Source organism: Bombyx mandarina, chromosome 18, assembly GCF_030267445.1.
Source record: "Bombyx mandarina strain Sakado chromosome 18, ASM3026744v2".
In the NCBI taxonomy this organism is placed as follows: Eukaryota; Metazoa; Arthropoda; class Insecta; order Lepidoptera; family Bombycidae; genus Bombyx; species Bombyx mandarina.
Window position 1 is genome coordinate 427,402 of NC_143224.1, and position 17,239 is coordinate 444,640.

At 40.7% G+C, this 17,239-nt stretch overlaps 2 protein-coding genes across 2 annotated transcripts; both read right to left on the reverse strand.

The window, feature by feature from the left end:
- Window positions 1–2,593: 2,593 nt before the first annotated feature.
- Window positions 2,594–3,562, reverse strand: LOC114250088 (uncharacterized). The gene is made up of 2 exons (XM_089734562.1): window positions 3,211–3,562; window positions 2,594–3,028 (listed from the first exon to the last, which is right to left on the reverse strand). Exons 1-2 carry the CDS (start codon window positions 3,220–3,222, stop codon window positions 2,639–2,641), a joined length of 402 nt encoding a protein of 133 aa, XP_089590688.1. The 5' UTR covers window positions 3,223–3,562; the 3' UTR covers window positions 2,594–2,638.
- A 4,531-nt stretch (window positions 3,563–8,093) lies between these two features.
- CPH32 (cuticular protein hypothetical 32) lies at window positions 8,094–10,140 on the reverse strand. The gene is made up of 2 exons (XM_028183827.2): window positions 10,056–10,140; window positions 8,094–8,624 (listed from the first exon to the last, which is right to left on the reverse strand). The coding sequence occupies exons 1-2, from the start codon at window positions 10,065–10,067 to the stop codon at window positions 8,280–8,282; spliced, it is 357 nt and encodes a 118-aa protein (XP_028039628.2). The 5' UTR covers window positions 10,068–10,140; the 3' UTR covers window positions 8,094–8,279.
- Between the last annotated feature and the right edge of the window lie 7,099 nt (window positions 10,141–17,239).

Genomic DNA, 17,239 nt, shown 5'->3' on the forward strand with positions numbered 1-17,239 from the left:
TATTCCAAATGATAAGTTATTTTTTATTTTTTTTTATTGCCCATGTAGGCAGACGAGCGTACGGCCCGCCTGATGGTGAGTGATTACCGTCGCCCATGGACTTCAGCAATGCCAGGGGCAGAGCCAAGCCGCTGCCTATAATAATATGCCTAGTAATAATATGCCTAATCTGCATAATTCTTGTGTTTTCTTGGCACACTGCCCGTGCGATATTAAGCAGTCATCGGAGTCTATGTCCATTGTGAGCGTGCTGCCACCTACCGCGTGACGTTATATAAGTATTTCGAAAAGCACATAAAATTGTAGTTAAGTGTTTACTTCCTGTTCATAGTTTGTGTTGGGTTACGTCAGTCCTGATGTAATTCCTCAGAGGGTCGGCCTCAGGCCTGCGACCGATCTGGTTACCGACCGTAATAGCAGTAACTTATTATTAGGCTCGGTGTATACCACTAAAGTATAATTAGGCTTCATGTATACTTTTATGATGTCGTCGTGACCTAAAGGATAAGACGATGCACCGGTGTTCTAATCCCGCTGGCGGGTACCAATTTTCCTAATGAAATACCTACGTACTAAACAAATGTTCACGATTGACTCCCACGGTGAAGGAATAACATCGTGTCATAAAAACTAAACCCTCAAAATTATAATTTGCGTAATTGCTGGTGGTAGGACCTCTTGTGAGTTCGCACGGGTAGGTACCACCACCCTACCTGTTTCTGCAGTGAAGCAGTAATACGTTTCGGTTTGAAGGGTGGGGCAGCTGTTGTAACTATACTGAGACCTTAGGACTCTTATCTCAAGGTAGGTGGCGCAGTTACGTCGTAGATGTCTATGGGCTCCAGTAACCGTATAACACCAGGTGGGCCGTGAGCTCGTCGACCCATCTAAGCAATAAAAAAAAAGTTACCAAAATGGTGGTGGTGGATACCTCCGCGCGCTCACAACGAGCCCTACTCACATATTTCAGAAATCATAAAATCTTTTGCATTTTGACATTTTATTAAATAACTTTAATAGCTTAACGATTATTCACAATAATATTGCAAAAACCATTTAAAAAATTACAATATTTGCAAGGAGACTATTTCGTAACTAAAAAAGTAATATTGGTGATTATTCGTTTGTACGCTGTATGATCGCTGCCTATTGTATTGAACATTAAAATCTCGCTATTTTTTGAAACAACTAGCTGTACCCGACCGCTTCGGGGTATGGGCTTGGCATTTAAAATTAACATTATTATTTCTCACCCCCACGGGTTGGTACCACCGCCCCGACTATTTCTGCCGTGAAGCAGTAATGCGTTTCGGTTTGAAGGGTGGGGCAGCCGTTGTAACTATACTGAGATCTTAGAACTTCTATCTCCAGGTGGGTTGAGGCATTTACGTTGTAGATGTCTATGGGCTCCAGTAACCACTTAACACTGAGATCTCGTCCACACATCTAAGCAAAAAAAAAGAGCATCAAACGCTTCCGTGGCCAGTACCAACACGTCGAAGGCAAAATTATTTCGCAACGTGTCGTTGTCATCACCTAGACCATTAGGTTAATTTCCATATTTATATCGAGGTTATCGAATTTCAATAGTTGCGTAATGAAGATTTGTGAGGTTAACTATTGTGGACCAGTGACCTTACAAACTTGATATCTACTCAACGAACCTCACGTTCCAGACGGTCACGGGTAGATGCAGACTACCTTCGCGCTAGGTTATGGCGTGGTTTATACATACATCTTAGATTGAGCCACTGCGCTCCTCCACAGGGCGTTTACAGATATCATTTTTGCCACATGTTATCCGGCTATCGAATTAACTCCTTTCCTCTTCCTCCACAATGTTTCCTAAGCTCTATGATAAGACCTTCATTCAAGGATTTAAGATAGTTCAAATCGGTATATATCGTCTTAGCCACGCCCCTGTTTTAGCTGATATATACGGGCATCGGTGATCACTCACCATTAGGTAGGCGCAATATATGGTGCATTTCGTAAATTTTAGATTTTAAGTCATTCCTGATGTTGTTTCAGTGGCCTGACCTGAAATCTCAGGGCAAGGAGTATGGCTTAATTATGATCTCTGTTCTTTATTCGTCGAGTTATTTTGACTTCTTCATTGCGTGCCCATACTGGTCCGCCTCGATAGAGCATCCAGTTAAACAAGCAACCGTTGTACTGTTAAAACTGAGACTGTGGTAGCGGCATTTACGTGGTAGATGTCTATTAGCTTCGGTAACCATTTAACATAAGGCGAGCCGTATGCTCGTCCACCCATTTAAACAATAAAAAAAATAAAAAATTTAAACATTAGAATCAGCCCCCCGTATAAATCAAATCGATCAGGTACACCTAAGATACAGTGCTGATAATTGTAACAGTCGCGAACTACTGGCGGTCTGGTGGGATCAAGCCCTGTCTGTTTCTGCCGGAAAGCAGGAATGCGTCCCGGTTCGAAGGTTGCTATATATAATAGACCTCATGTCTGAAAGTGGATTGCAGCCCCGATAACCACTTAACTCAGAAGGACTCGGGGGTCACTCGTATGTGGAATACAAAAGAATTTAAATGAAAACAATAAATTATAAAAACCCGAACTGTTTAATAGAATTTGGTATAGAAGATGTTTACAAAGTCGTTACTACCATCCGCCATAGTTATAGTGTTTGATTATATGCTTCACTGGATGGATCAGCCTTGAAGACTTAATGATGGTGGTGCTAGGAAGCAGGGGCTCGTGTATGATTGGGGTGTGGATGTGAGCATGGTCGAAGTGGTCGTGAATGATGGGAGCGTGCAAGTGCCCGTGGTGGTGTAGGTCGTGGTGGTGTAAGTCATGATGAAAATCGTGGTGCAAGTCGTGGTGGAAATCGTGGTGCAGGTCGTGGTGGAAGTTATGGTGCAGGTCGTGATGCAAGTCGTGGTGGAGATGAGGAGTCAAGAGGCCGCCGGGCTCGCCGAAGATGCCACGCTTGTCCCTGGTCTCTGACGGAGCTGCGCATGCCGTTGCCACAACGAAGAGAACGCAAACCTGGAACACGACCATGATCAATAATGAATCGTATACCCTTAAATTAACGTGCTAATCTTACTTTAAACTACCCTCACTTAAGCTTTTAAAACAAAGCAGGATACATATCGCACACTCTGACAAATTTAAATCCCTAAATGAACATCGCAAACCCAAAATTTTCAAAAACTGATTTTACTCACGAAAGACTTCATTTTCACCGATTCTGGTTGAATGTCTGCTGGTTTCGGTACACTTGTGATGCTCCTAAACGTTTAGCGTTGACATTTATACGTTTAAGGGCCATAATGCGGTGCATGTTGCGTAAAATTGGCCCTAGAGGCACCGGTACCTATGACGACCAGAACTGGAACTGACGTTGTTAGGAAATTGGTGATGCAACCACGATGTCACTTGATACATATTGATGAAGTCCAGTATTTTTGATTCGGTTGCATAATTTGACCTTAAAGGTTGACGATTTATTAGTTTATTTTGCATAATTTTCAACTAATTATGTGATGAAAGGGTGCATGTACACTTTGTTACCGAATTGTATGTTGTCTTCTTATTTGTCGTATTACTTGTGTTAGAGCGGTCGCGATCGTCATTAAGTATCATTGCTGTGGGCAGATGTTATGCGCCTCACGAGGATTTTTGTTTTTTTTCCTACCTAAGCTGTTAGCCTAGAGAGGATATTCCAGCGTAACCGTAACTAGTAGGTGAGCTCACGGGGCTCAAACCTGACGACGATGCTAACACGAACCCTAGCAAGAGCCGTGCTTCGCAGAATCTACCACCGTATCGGAAACGCGACCCATTGAGAAGATCCGGCGAGAAACTCAGTGGGCTGTGTCTGAGAGTTAATTTACTCGTCGAGCCCTTTGTCACAAGCCACGGGTTCGACGAGAACGGTGACCGGTGCTTGAAGTACCTAGAAGCACCGTTAGTGGATCGGGAGGATCCGAAATGACGTGCTTTGGGCGACGTCGACTGCTTTCCATTCTTTCCACAGGATCGGGAATGTAGTTACCGGCGGCCACGATGAGAGGGTTCTCGTGTCGTGCCGCTTTGTCGAAGTGGCTTTAAAGGGAGTAAGCGAGTGCGTATAGTAGGAACTGGGAGTCGTTGTGACGTGAAGGATAAGGCGCCCGGTGTACTCGTGTCGGGCGATGCGACCGTGCCGATGTTCGGATCCCGTAGACAGCTACCAAAGTATATACCTAAACACTGCTAGCACATGCCTACGAAAGGATTGCACGATGATGTAATAGTGTTCTGTAACAAAATAAAGACCGCATCATTTCTAAATTTGCGTAATTGTTGATCGCGGGTCACATTGTAAGTCGCGCTAGTTCGTACGGTCTTCGTAAAGCATTCATCTGTTCTGACTTGAAGGCTGGGGCAGCCTATATACAAAAACGACTTCATATCCCACAGCAGATGGCGATAGTCTTATTGATAATATTATCTATGGACGCCGGTCGCAACTTATCAACAAATGACCCGTGAACTCGCGTATCCAACTAGAGCAATTTAAAGTCGTCTATACATAGTTCTTCTTCAAATATCTCCAAATATAATTGCAACAAAACGTAACTTGTTCAATTTATTCTGAATGAAGCCGAAAGGTCTTCATCGCAACATGTGATCGCAACATGTGATGGACTCACTAATCACACATTTACATTCTCATGTCCATGAATTCCGTTAAACGCTTAATACTAGATGGTGCCTTTTTTTTTTATTATTGCTTAGATGGGTGGACGAGCTCACAGCCCACCTGTTGTTAAGTGGTTACTGGAGCCCATAGACATCTACAACGTAAATGCGCCACCCACCTTGAGATATAAGTTGTAAGGTCTCAGTATAGTTACAACGGCTGCCCCACCCTTCAAACCGAAACGCATTACTGCTTCACGGCAGAAATATGCAGGGCGGAGGTACCTACCCGTGCGGACTCACAAGAGGTCCTACCACCAGTAATTACGCAAATTATAATTTGTCTATAACAATCTATATACTAATACGTGAAGCAAAAATTTTGTTTCCCTTTTTTACGAAAATTGCGCGGACGGAGAAGTATGAAATTTCTCACACTTATAGAGAATATAGAGAAGGAGTGCACAATGCTAATATTTTTATTAAATAATACCTATACATAAAAAATACATTAAACCAATAAAGAAAACATTACACACACTAACATGTATTTGACACACACACGGATATATACTATTTTGTTTATTGTTAAAGTTGTCCCGTGTTCATACACATTTACCACTAAGCTTACAATTACCTAATATTGAATTTATACGTAAGAATACTACTAATGTACATTGGAAATCCGTTATAAATCCACGATACATAGGTACTTGATAAGTATTTTTTTATTAAAATTATAGAGTAGCGCCTTATAAAATATTTTTAGCAATTATTTATCTGAGAGCGATTTTGTTCTGAAAGAAATTGCTATTTTTTTTTAATTCTCATCTAATTACTTTGGAATTAAGTTAAGATATCATTATGTAACCTTAGAACTTATATCTCAAGGTGGGTGGCGCATTTACGTTGTAGATATCTATGGGCTGCACTAACCACTTAACACCAGGTGGGCTGTGAGCTCGTCCACCCATCAAAGCAATAAAAAAAAATGTAAAAAACACGGACATTAATATTTATCTCAGTTAACCGTTTTTGAGACTGTTTACGAACTTATCAGTTTTAGATACAATTTGATATGATACTTGACTCTAATGCTACATATGTATAAAGATAAGATGGGTACGGAAGCTATTTGAGAGAGCACGATAAATACGAACTTTTCCAAAAAAATACGAAGGAAAATCTTTTCTCGCTATATCTATACATACCTACATATATAGCAAATATTGTGAGTTAAGTGAATAGTAGGTTCTAGATCATTCAGTTAAATTAAATTTTTACTGGTGGTAGGACCTCTTGTGAGTCCGCGCGGGTAGGCACCACCATCTTGCCTATTTCTGCCGTGAAGCAGTAATGCGTTTCGGTTTTAAGGGTAGGGCAGCCATTGTAACTATACTGAGACCTTAGAACTTATATCTCAAGGTGGGTAGCGCATTTACGTTGTAGATGTCTATGGGCTCCAGTAACCACTTAACACCAGGTGGGCTGTCAGCTCTTCCACCAATCTTTTTTCTGGTCGTTCCCTCAATGCTGAGGATCGTGACTGTATGTCAATCTTCTCCACTCGGTCCGGTTCTGCGCCATATGTACCGCTCCCTGTATCTGGCCTCCAGTCACCTCCTTGAGTTGGTCCACCCATCTAGCTGGCGCTCTTCCTCTAGCGCGCTTCCCCTCCATTTGTCCGATAATGATGAGTTTCTCCAGGCTGTGCAATGAGGATCGCATTATGTGCCCAAAGAAACTCCGGATCCTTTCCTGGCACATAGTCAGCAGGCGCTTGGTGACCCTCAGCTCTTCGAGGATGGAGACATTGGTTCTCATAGCTGTCCAAGGAATGCGTAGCAGCTTTCTCCAGCAATACATTTCAAAGGCCTCGATCTTTTTGCGTTCCTTTTTCCTGAGACACCAAGTCTCCACCCTGTACAGGAAGATAGAGAAGACCAACGTACGAACCAGACGCATCTTAGTTACTCGGCGAATATTACGGTCTTTCCAGATTTTATCGAGGCTAGTCATGGCACTTTTAGCGATCCATATAAGCAATAAAAAATAAAAAATATGACTCTCCTTCTCCTCCTTCCGTCGTAAATCCTCAATGCTGAGGGTCGTGACCTCTGTGGGACTTCAAAGTCTTCAGTCGATCTATCCTCGGCGGTGTGGATCGCTTCACATACGGTGGTGTTCAGTGCGGTACTGATGGGACGGGTGAATAAAACGAAATTATGGAGGTTAAGTTTTGTACCTCTTTTTTAATTAGTGGGTAATCGATGATCCCCCAGTTAGGCTACGTTATGGTTAACCTAATTTAATCTCATGAGCATTCGTGAGCAGTATGAATTCTGCCTATACAATAAGACATTATGATATCGAATACTCTCCGCAGATAGTCACGTGCCGAGGGACCACAGCAACGTCTAGTCAAATGTCGTTACGCTAGTCGATCATGACTTTTGTTTCCTAGACATGTGGTTATATCGAAATGCTGTTTCTCAACATCCTGATTACTATAATTATGTATTTCCTTTTAATCCAACTGTCGTGCGATTTAAATTTATAATGAGTACATAATTTACTTAATTGTTGAGCGGAAATCATAATGTTTTGGTTCATTGAGAAACCATTTAATGAAGTTACGCGAAATTCAATGTCCTCTAATAAGCTTTACTTATTTATATGAATACTAGCTGACCCGGCAGAATTCGTAGTGCTTCAATCGATAAATAAAAGACCTAAACATTTGTGGAAAATAAACTTAAAACAAACAAAAGGAATCCGTCCGACGGGGAACACATCAAAGGAAAAACAAAATTGTTATTTTTATTTAATTCCGAGCATTTTCATATTTATCTTTTACCTTTTAAACCTTCTCTGGACTTCCACAAATAATTCAAGACCAAAATTATCCAAATCGGTCCAGCCGTTCTCGAGTTTTAGTGAGACTAACGAACAGCAATTCATTTTAATATTTTGAATATTTAGAGGCACTGACCTACTAGCCTTAGATTGGCTGAGAATGCTTCGTTTGACGCCAAACGTTCCCAAAACTGTCAACATTTAATAGTCTAGTAATAGACATGCAATAACCTACTTTAAAAACTTGAATAGCATTTTGACGTTTTGAGTCCAATGGGAGTGAAGGTACGTTACTATAACGGTATAGGTACTAAGTGATGTAGTTATTTGTCACAAAAGATATTGTGAAAGAAAGTTTCATGAATAATTATGAAAATTTTCATCACAGTCAGATGAAAAACACGAAAAATGTGACAAACAAACTAAATACGCAATTTCACTGGCAAAACTCTCTCCGTAAAAAATACAGCTGCGAACTGTAGAAGCAATAGTAGTGTAGTCGATATTCAATGGTTACACGAGACAGGACTGCTGTGTGATTACAAAAGTGTGACAAAAAAACACCGCATTTAAATGTTTCTGTTTTATATTTAAAAATATCAAAACGTAATAAAATCCAGAATTTTACAACTCACACACACATTAGATCATTAACCGAACCGAATCATTCGCTAAAATTGTGCAGAGAAGATGTTTGTTTTATTTAAATTCAGCAAATAACACGGTCGGAGTTCCTATTGTCTTACAATCTACTTCAGTGCCAGCCGTGTCCGATCCCGTAATGTCCCAAACCTAGTGGCGCTCCATATGAGATGCCGTGACTGATGACGGGCGCCGCCAGACCGTGGTCGTAGTGGTCGTACAGCCCGAGGCCGTGGCCGCCATAGTACCCGTGGCTGATGATCGGAGCGGCCGCGACCCCGTGGCTGACTATGGGCGCCGACGCGATCCCGTGACCGTACAAGCCCAGTCCGTGTCCGTAGTACCCGTGGCTGATGGGCGCCGCACCCAGTCCGTAACCCAGTCCGAGTAGACCGCGTTTTTCATTTTTCTTCTCTTCAGCAGCGAAGACGGCTGCAGCGAACAGGAGAATGCACAGCTGGAAATAGGATTTCGTTAATACAGGCCACGCGACTCATGTGGAACTGATTCGTTGAAGTGCCTTTCAGATTTAAATCGACTTCCACCAGGTCACGTTCGTTCAATTATATTAAGGGCTGCAGCAGACGGTCCCGACAATGACGTCAGACGACAGTTAGGTGCTTTCCTGAATACTGCATTATTAAGCTATTGCATAGGTTTTATCGCGGGCTCTGAACCCGGCGACCAAATCAAGAAATTCCGTAACGAAACCCAGCACCCCCCACTCCGCCTACCATGTAGCTCGCGTTCAACACATTCACACGCTGCGCTTGTGTAGTGTTTGTGAATAAGCGCGCGGCGTGACGTCGCACTGCATGCGCATCATGAAACGTGTGCCCATCTCTCTCTCGCACGCTCTAGTTTATGAGTGTGAAGGGGACAATTAATGTTTTCCTTTTGTTAATGTTTATAAATATGGCTTATTTTATTATTGTTTTAATATTAAATTATTATTGTCTAATTATAATTGCAGATGAAAAGTAAGTTGTGTTGCAAAAGTAAGTTGATAAAAAAGGCTATGCAATAGCTTTACCGCGGCAGTCCCCGAGTGCCACACGTGATTTTTTTAATTGAATATTATTCTTTTTAGTTTGGACTTTATTTTACATTTTTTTTTATTAAAGTTTGTATATCTTTAATGAAAGACCAAACTTTAAAATTTGTACGTAAGGAAATTAGCAGGTGCGATTGGTATAACAGATACCTTTATTTTGCGTAGCTTAGTTCGTTACGGTGATTTATCCTGGCAACTGCAGTGTGAACTTAGCCTTAGATTTGAACTCCCCATACCAATACTATTATAATAAAATGATTTTTAAAGTTTATCATTTTCTAAGTTCTTACGTCTTTTCTCCATAAAGTTTGGTGCAGAACTCTTAAATATTTATTTAATCTCTTAAATATCTATTTAGACAAATTGAGTTGTCGTGGCCTAAAGGATAAGACGTCCGGTGTATTCGTGTCGAGCGATGTGACTGTGCCCAGGTTCGAACCCTGCTAGCAGGTACCATTTTTTCTAATGAAATTACATAACAAATGTTCACGACTGACACTCATAGCACCGTGTAATAAAAAACAAACCTTTATAATTATAATTTGCATAATTACTGGTGCTAGGGTCTCTTATGAGTCGGCAGGGGTAGATACCACCGCCCTGCCTATTTCTGCCGTGTCTGTTGAAGCTGTAATGCTTCTCGATTTGCTTTGATTTTAATCTAACTCTAGCTTGGATCCTACTGTGGATCCTACCGTTCAGAGGCTTCTTGTGTAGTCATCCAAACCTCACATTCAAAATCTATAAAATCTTATCAAAACAGTACATTTACTTTAAAACATAAGATCTAAGGTCCTTTTTAAGCAATGGGCAAGCAATAAACTAAATACTCACAACGGTCTTCATAGTGTATGATAGTGTACGGTCAGTCGGGTCACAACAGAACACTGTGCCCTGTGGCGCCCTACCGCGCCTTATAAGCGAGCCTAGACCGGAGCTAGGCACGGACAAATTGCCTAAACCCGTATAGGCCTAGAGGCCGGTGATTAATTAGAAACATCCGCTTGGTGTGCTACATATGTACGTCATTATTTGTTGCTATCGTGTTCAAGAGCTTCAATTGTTACCACGTTAAGTACAAAACAAGCATTACGACTTGTTGGTACAGTAATTATTACTAAATATATAAATCACGTAAAACATTTGCACGTGCACGGTTTGTACTTGTTAACCGATTTGTTTCACGCGAGCGCTGAAACATTCGTTTTCGTAATGAAAATCCGGTTAAAAGCCTCTTTAAAGTCCGCCTTCCGTCTTACAAATGATTTATTTGTCTGTAATACTCGAAATCGTTTTAGTGCTTAGAGTTTGCACGTAAGGCCACTGTGGCAACAGATAATCGTTTCGTATTTCAAATGAAGAAACAGTCTTGCTGGCCACAGATTTAACAACAGGCACGCGGCATTTAGTAGGCAGGGTGACGGCATTTGTCCCTGCGGGCGACAGGACCCTGATCACCTATAATTAGCGGATTTCCTGATATGCAGCATATAGACTAGAGAAATGACCACACATCGAGACCGATACTTGGTGTAGTAGCTCGTTCCAGTAGATCTTACCCGGATATCCTTGCAATAATAAGCATTGGCTTAATTATCACCAAGTGTCACTACATGCAAAGCAGAGAGAATATGTAGTTATGAAAATATTTTATGCCTATATGATAAATAATAAAATAGGCGTTTTTATTTACCCAAATCTTCGTATTTATTCATATATTATGATTTACTTCATTATTTTATGCGGATTTTAAATTTTTTATTGATAATATAACACAGAAAAAATATACATATAGCTAAAGGAACTTCATTTCAACCGGATGTCCATAATGCACGTAAATAAAGTAAGTGTAACAATACCACCACCCGCATGGGATTTGGCGTTGAAGCCTATATTGTATTCCAGCTTTCAAACCTGAACGTCGGTGGTGGCCATCGGTTTGGATCCATACCACGGCCTACCGGTAAATAAATCAATCATTTCATATTGTTGAAATAGTACGACACTAGTATCTTTTACTGGTGCTAGGACGTCTTGTGAGCCGCCATGAGGAGGTACCACTACCCTGCCTATTTATGTCGTGAAGTAGTAATACGTTTCGCTTTGAAGGGTGAGGCAGCCGTTGTAACATTTATTTTAATTTTATTTTTATTCCTTAGATGGATGAACGAGCTTACAGCCCATCTGGTGTTAAGTGGTTACTGGAGTCCATAGACATCTAGAATGTAAGTGCGCCACCCACCTTGAGATATAAGTTCTAAGGTCTCAAGACTCTCAAGTATAGTTACAATGGCTGCCCCACCCTTCAAACCGAAACGCATTACTGCTTCACGGCAGAAATAGGCAGGGTGGTGGTACCTACCCGTGCAGACTCACAAAAGGTCCTACCACCAGTAATTACGCAAATTATAATTTTGCGGGTCTCATTTTTATTACACGATGATATTCCTTCACCGTGGAAATAAATCGTGAACATTTGTTGAGTACATATTTCATTAGAAAAATTACTGAGACTTTAGAGTTCATGTCCCAAGGTGGGTGGCAGCATTTACATTGTTCATGTCTATGGGCTTGGTAAACACGTAACACGAGATTGCTCGTTGGGTGCACCAATTTAAGCAACAAATAAAAAACTATGCTCAGCAAAACGTCCTAGATGATAATGTCGCCGTGTCACCTGACTCCCGCGCCTAGCTTCGGTTACACGTAATCGCGGGGCGCTCGATATCGATACAAGCCGTGGGACTGTATTGCGCCCCGATGATTGTTACCAGAACAAATGGTAGCTGTCCCGTGTCGATGCGTATTGCGAAAGACATTTACTTTATTTAGACTTTATATTGAAACCTTGAAAGAACAATGCCCTTCCAATTGGTACCTTATTGTTATTAGTTGAACTCAGTATCGGAGGACGGAGTTGACGTGGATAGTATTGTGATTGTTCGATCCAAATGCAGCTCCCCTCGTGGTAGCTTAGGGCTCCGGAAACCAGCACGAGGGGCCTGTCAAACACGTGCCGCGATTTATTTTCTAATAGATTATTAGCTTGTCACTCACCACGAACCGATGACTCGTCGTATCGCCTAGTAGGATAGGAAGTTTCAAGGTGAGGATGTGGTAGGGAAAGTAAGCAAGGATGAGATACTGTAGCTGTGCGGTTGACCCGCGAATCTATCTTTCCAATCGAGAAGTGTAAGATGTCAAGTTACGAATGTTCCGTCAATTCAAAAAACTCACAGATTGGTTTCGAACAGTGATGAAGGCGGTACTGAAGGACACAGGCGGGCTGGTCGGCACTGGTAGTCGAGCTAGTTTCAGAACAAGATTTTGCAATGGTCTCCAACTTGGTCAGCACTCTTGTACTCATTAATGTTTCATTTTTAACACACTTTTATTATTAGTTTAACTTGTATCCATTTAGTATTTCAAGTAAGTAAAGCATTCGAAATGTCAGAAATAATATAGGGACAATATGAAACGCGACATACAATCGTAAATGTAGTTTTGATTTTGTCTATTTATCTTTATAACGAAAGTTTTCAGCGTATATTCTGAAACACCACCAACCAACCACCAACATCACCAACTTCTTGAAAATTCCCACACAGCTTGAACAAATTACATATATCCATATTTATTAAAGGTCAATAACGACAACATCATTTTATTAATTTCATGTCCGATATCCTGACAGGGATCCAAGAACCATGGGACCATGGGGAATCATGAACACCAGGATAAAATAAAATAATTTAAATGTTTAATTCCGCTTGCTGCTACGCAGTTTTTTTTTTCTTCTTTTCAACTATCGTGAATCTATTTTATTTTATGTTATTATTATCTTTATACTAGCGACCTGCCCTCGCTTCGCTTCGGAAACTGTAATTTATTATTGATTTCTCCACTATTTAATGGATGTTATTATACATATAAACTTTCCTCTTTAATCACTCTATCTAATAAAAAAAACCGCATCAAAATCCGTTGCGTAGTTTAGGATATAGGGACAGAGAAAGCGACTTTGTTTTATACTATGTAGTGATGATGTAGTGATATATAATACTACTGTAGATGTGTATCACTGAACTCGTCCTAAACGGCTGAACCGTACTGAATGAATTTTTGTGTATGCATTCATTCATTTATTTCATTCATTTTGTGTTTGCAGGATAACATCTATCAGGTCCGCTAGTTATTAATATAAATTGTTTACAAACTGTATGAAACTAATTCAATTTAAATCGTGATTAGTAAAGAATTTCCGTTCGAACGACCAAAACGGAATACTTTTACGAAATATATGCAAAAATGTACATGCATATGTACACATATCTCGAGTCATACTGACTCTATATTAGGGAAATGCGTTTTACAAATAACTAGGTTTGACGTTAAGTCGCTGCGGCTCGGTCGCCCTGACTTACAACGCCGGTCCATTGAATACCATGATTAGAAACGTCATCACGGGAAGCATCTGTCATGGACAATAGCAATGGCAGGGGCTTAGACAGGCCACTCACTCTCGATCGATAAATCATGATCAGAACTAGGTATCACAGGGCTCGAAGGGGACACCAATGAACGAACATTTTGCTTCATTGTTTAGGTAAGTGAAACAGTTCTTCACCTGCCATTAGCCAGTGTGGAGCGGTTATTCGAGCTTGTGTACGTAACCTCAAAGTCTTCGCCTTACTCGAGACTCAAGGTCTATTTCTAAATTGTCTGGAGTAACTACAGTCCCGCCTTTCAAATAAATATATTAGGCAGGGTGAGCTATGCGGGCTCGTAAAAATCCCTACACCAGTAATTTATTTCCTAACTGTCCATACATTGCACGGCCCACTAAACGAATGTAAAACTACAATAAACATTAAACAAGCTAGCTTAGTCATGCTAATTCCTTTTTATTTATGATTTTAATTATCACACCATTAAAATACCCTTAAATTTTATAATAAGTATGTATAAATTAAATGTTTTTTTCTATAGACATTTCATTAATGTCCTTGAGAGCACTAGTAGTTGGGCCGAAAATGGCCCATGCAATTTGGGTAAAGACAATTAAAAGCAGAACATAATGTAAAAATATGATTGCTGAATCGTACGTAGGGCAAAATTAATTGCTTCATTACCACATTCGCTCCGACTCACCAGTAATGTGTGCTCTAATAACTTCGGAATTATCTTACATTTCTTCGTCTATATCGTAACAGTCGTGTAAAGTGAAAACCAAACAGGTGTCTTCTGGAAGGATAATACTTACTCTTATTGGGAATTGACTGAGTGACTGAGTGAGTGATTGAATTGTGAGATTTCTGCTCCGAAACATTGCGGCGTGAAGGGCACGATAGATTTTATCCCTGTGCAATTGAATGTCTGGACATTTACATCGTAGGTTTTTCAATGCTGCAAGTGGGAAGAAGCCCGGGTAACACGGGGCACACTCCACTTGAGACCATCGATCGTAGATTCATTTGTATTAAAATAATAGTTACGACTGAAGAAGAGCATTTAATGATCAACATCACTAGTCTACTGACGTACGTCGTTGGACGCAGCCCAAAGTTCGCACTAACGACCAGTCCTTGGCTACTCTCATTCAGCGGATTCCTGCATTCTTCTACAGATCTTCAGCCGTCCACGGCTAGCGGTACGCAGGATAAGCTTGGTAACCGACATAGTCCAGAGGAATGCGAAGTTGAAGTGAACTCTTGAAGAGTCGAGCGCGCACTTAAAGGCGCTTTTAATGATAATATTAGTAAAATCTCGCTACAGTCCCAAATCGTTGCTAGCCTAGTGTTTCGGTTTGAAGGGGCAGCCGTTGTACTGTAAAGATTGTAACCTTGACAAAAACTTCCGTTATTCTTAGGTTAAACTGACCCCGAATCTAATATATTATATATTTCACACAAAACATTGACTTCTTAATGAGATTGAGCAATTTATTTCATGATTATAAAACAAAATATTTTAGAGACTATTAATCCTTCATAATGCAATCAAAAATGTATTTTACGTTAGCAGACGCGTAATAGACAACCTAGTTTCATACGCAATCGTCTTTGAGGTCATTAACATTGCCAAAGAGCTGTCAACCGTGAAGCACTTGTGAAGCGACAGTCGATCAGATGTCAGTCATATGTATAATAGTAATAATAATAAGGTTCTATAATATATCTCGGTTATGTAGATCCTTGGCATTCAAAATACCACGACCCCCACATTTCCGAGGAATATACAACAAGGTACCAGAGACTAACAAACATACTTTTATTACTTTTAAATATATATATAGGTAATAATATAAATATTTAATAACAATCACGCCACGTTAACTGGTCCCGTGCTAAGTTCGTAAAGAACTTGTGTTACAGGTACCAGATAACGGAAATAAATGAAAGTTTTTATTATACACATGCATATATTTAATATACATTCATAACCCTGGAAAAGACATTTATATTTATCATACAAATATCTTCCCTTGGCGGGATTCGAACCCGCGACCCCCTTGTGTAATGACCATGTCAATTACCACTACACCAGACGACCGTTATATACATATACTAGCTTAAGGCAGGGGGCGCTCAAATATACTATCTGTCCGGTAGTATATTACTGAGTGCACGGGCACGCGATCCCGCCTTCCCTGAGCTGCTATAGACCACAACCTACTCTTCCGTGGCTACAGTATCCTGTCCTTCCTACTCCTAACTCCCTCTTCTCCTCATCTCTTTAATACCCATCCCTACACGCGGCTCCCTCCCGCTTAACACACAAAGTCTGACTTGGCGCGGAAGGCAACACAACGCAGATATGCAACGTGACTTGGCGGACTCGGTGGGTCAGCAAGGCAAGGTGGATGGCCTAGGGCGACGGTGGAGGGCATATAGTCACCGTCGGCCAGACACAGCATCCAACCCCTTCTTCAGTCATAGCGGTTTCCCGTTCCACTGATCCAAGAAGGGTAGGACGAGGGTGTGCGCCTGCGTGAGCGCAAATGTTTGCGCACCTAAATATATCCTGCGTATCTGACCGTGATCGCCATGGCCGAAATCGGTCGGATGAATCATACTAGCTTATGCCCGCGACTCCGTCCGCGTGGAATAGTTACTTGGCATAACGCTAAATTTTACTTCCCACTTCATTTACGTAGAAAGTGAAAATATTTTGAAACATTCTTTATTGGTGCTCCACTTGTATTGATCTTACAGTGATGTTGTAGCCTATAGCCTTCGTCAATAAATGGGCTATCTAACACTGAAAGAATTTTTGAAATCGGACCAGTAGTTCCTGAGATTAGCGCGTTCAAACAAACAAACTCTTCAGCTTTATATATTAGTATAGAGTATAGATAGATAATACACAGCCGGACAAAGAGAAAACAAATCTGTTCAAAACACAATGTTTGCCCGATGTGGAATCGAACCCACGACCTCGGCACAACAGTCTGGGCCGCTAACTACTGCTCCACCGAGCGAGTCAAATGTATGAACCGGAATAACATACAATTACACAATATGTCCGTCTATGTTATTGAAATAATACGCAATTTTCCCATAAGCTCTGTAGAATTATTACAGTAGACCCTATTAAATTAAGGCCTTATGTGTATGTGTACCATTTAAATAGTTTTTGACATTACAGTAGGTTTTTATATTGTGAGCATTATTGAGGCATGGGTCAATTTTTGTTGTCACAAGTGTACCGAAGTTGATTGCTCTAAAACAAACCACTCACACCAATCCATTTTTATGCTTGGAACACTTCAAACCATTGATTTTTATTTCAATTCTCTGCTTCAAACTGTCTGGTATACTGGGCAGTTTCCATCACAATATAAAATAACCTGATTTGTGTAATTTCATAAAATCATATCGAGGGATTAAAGACTATTTGGTTTAAGCGACATTTTGCGTTTTTAATTTTTTTTATATCTTAGATGGGTGGATGAGCTCACAGCCCACCTGGTGTTAAGTGGTTACTGAAGACCATAGACATCTTCAACGTAAATGCGT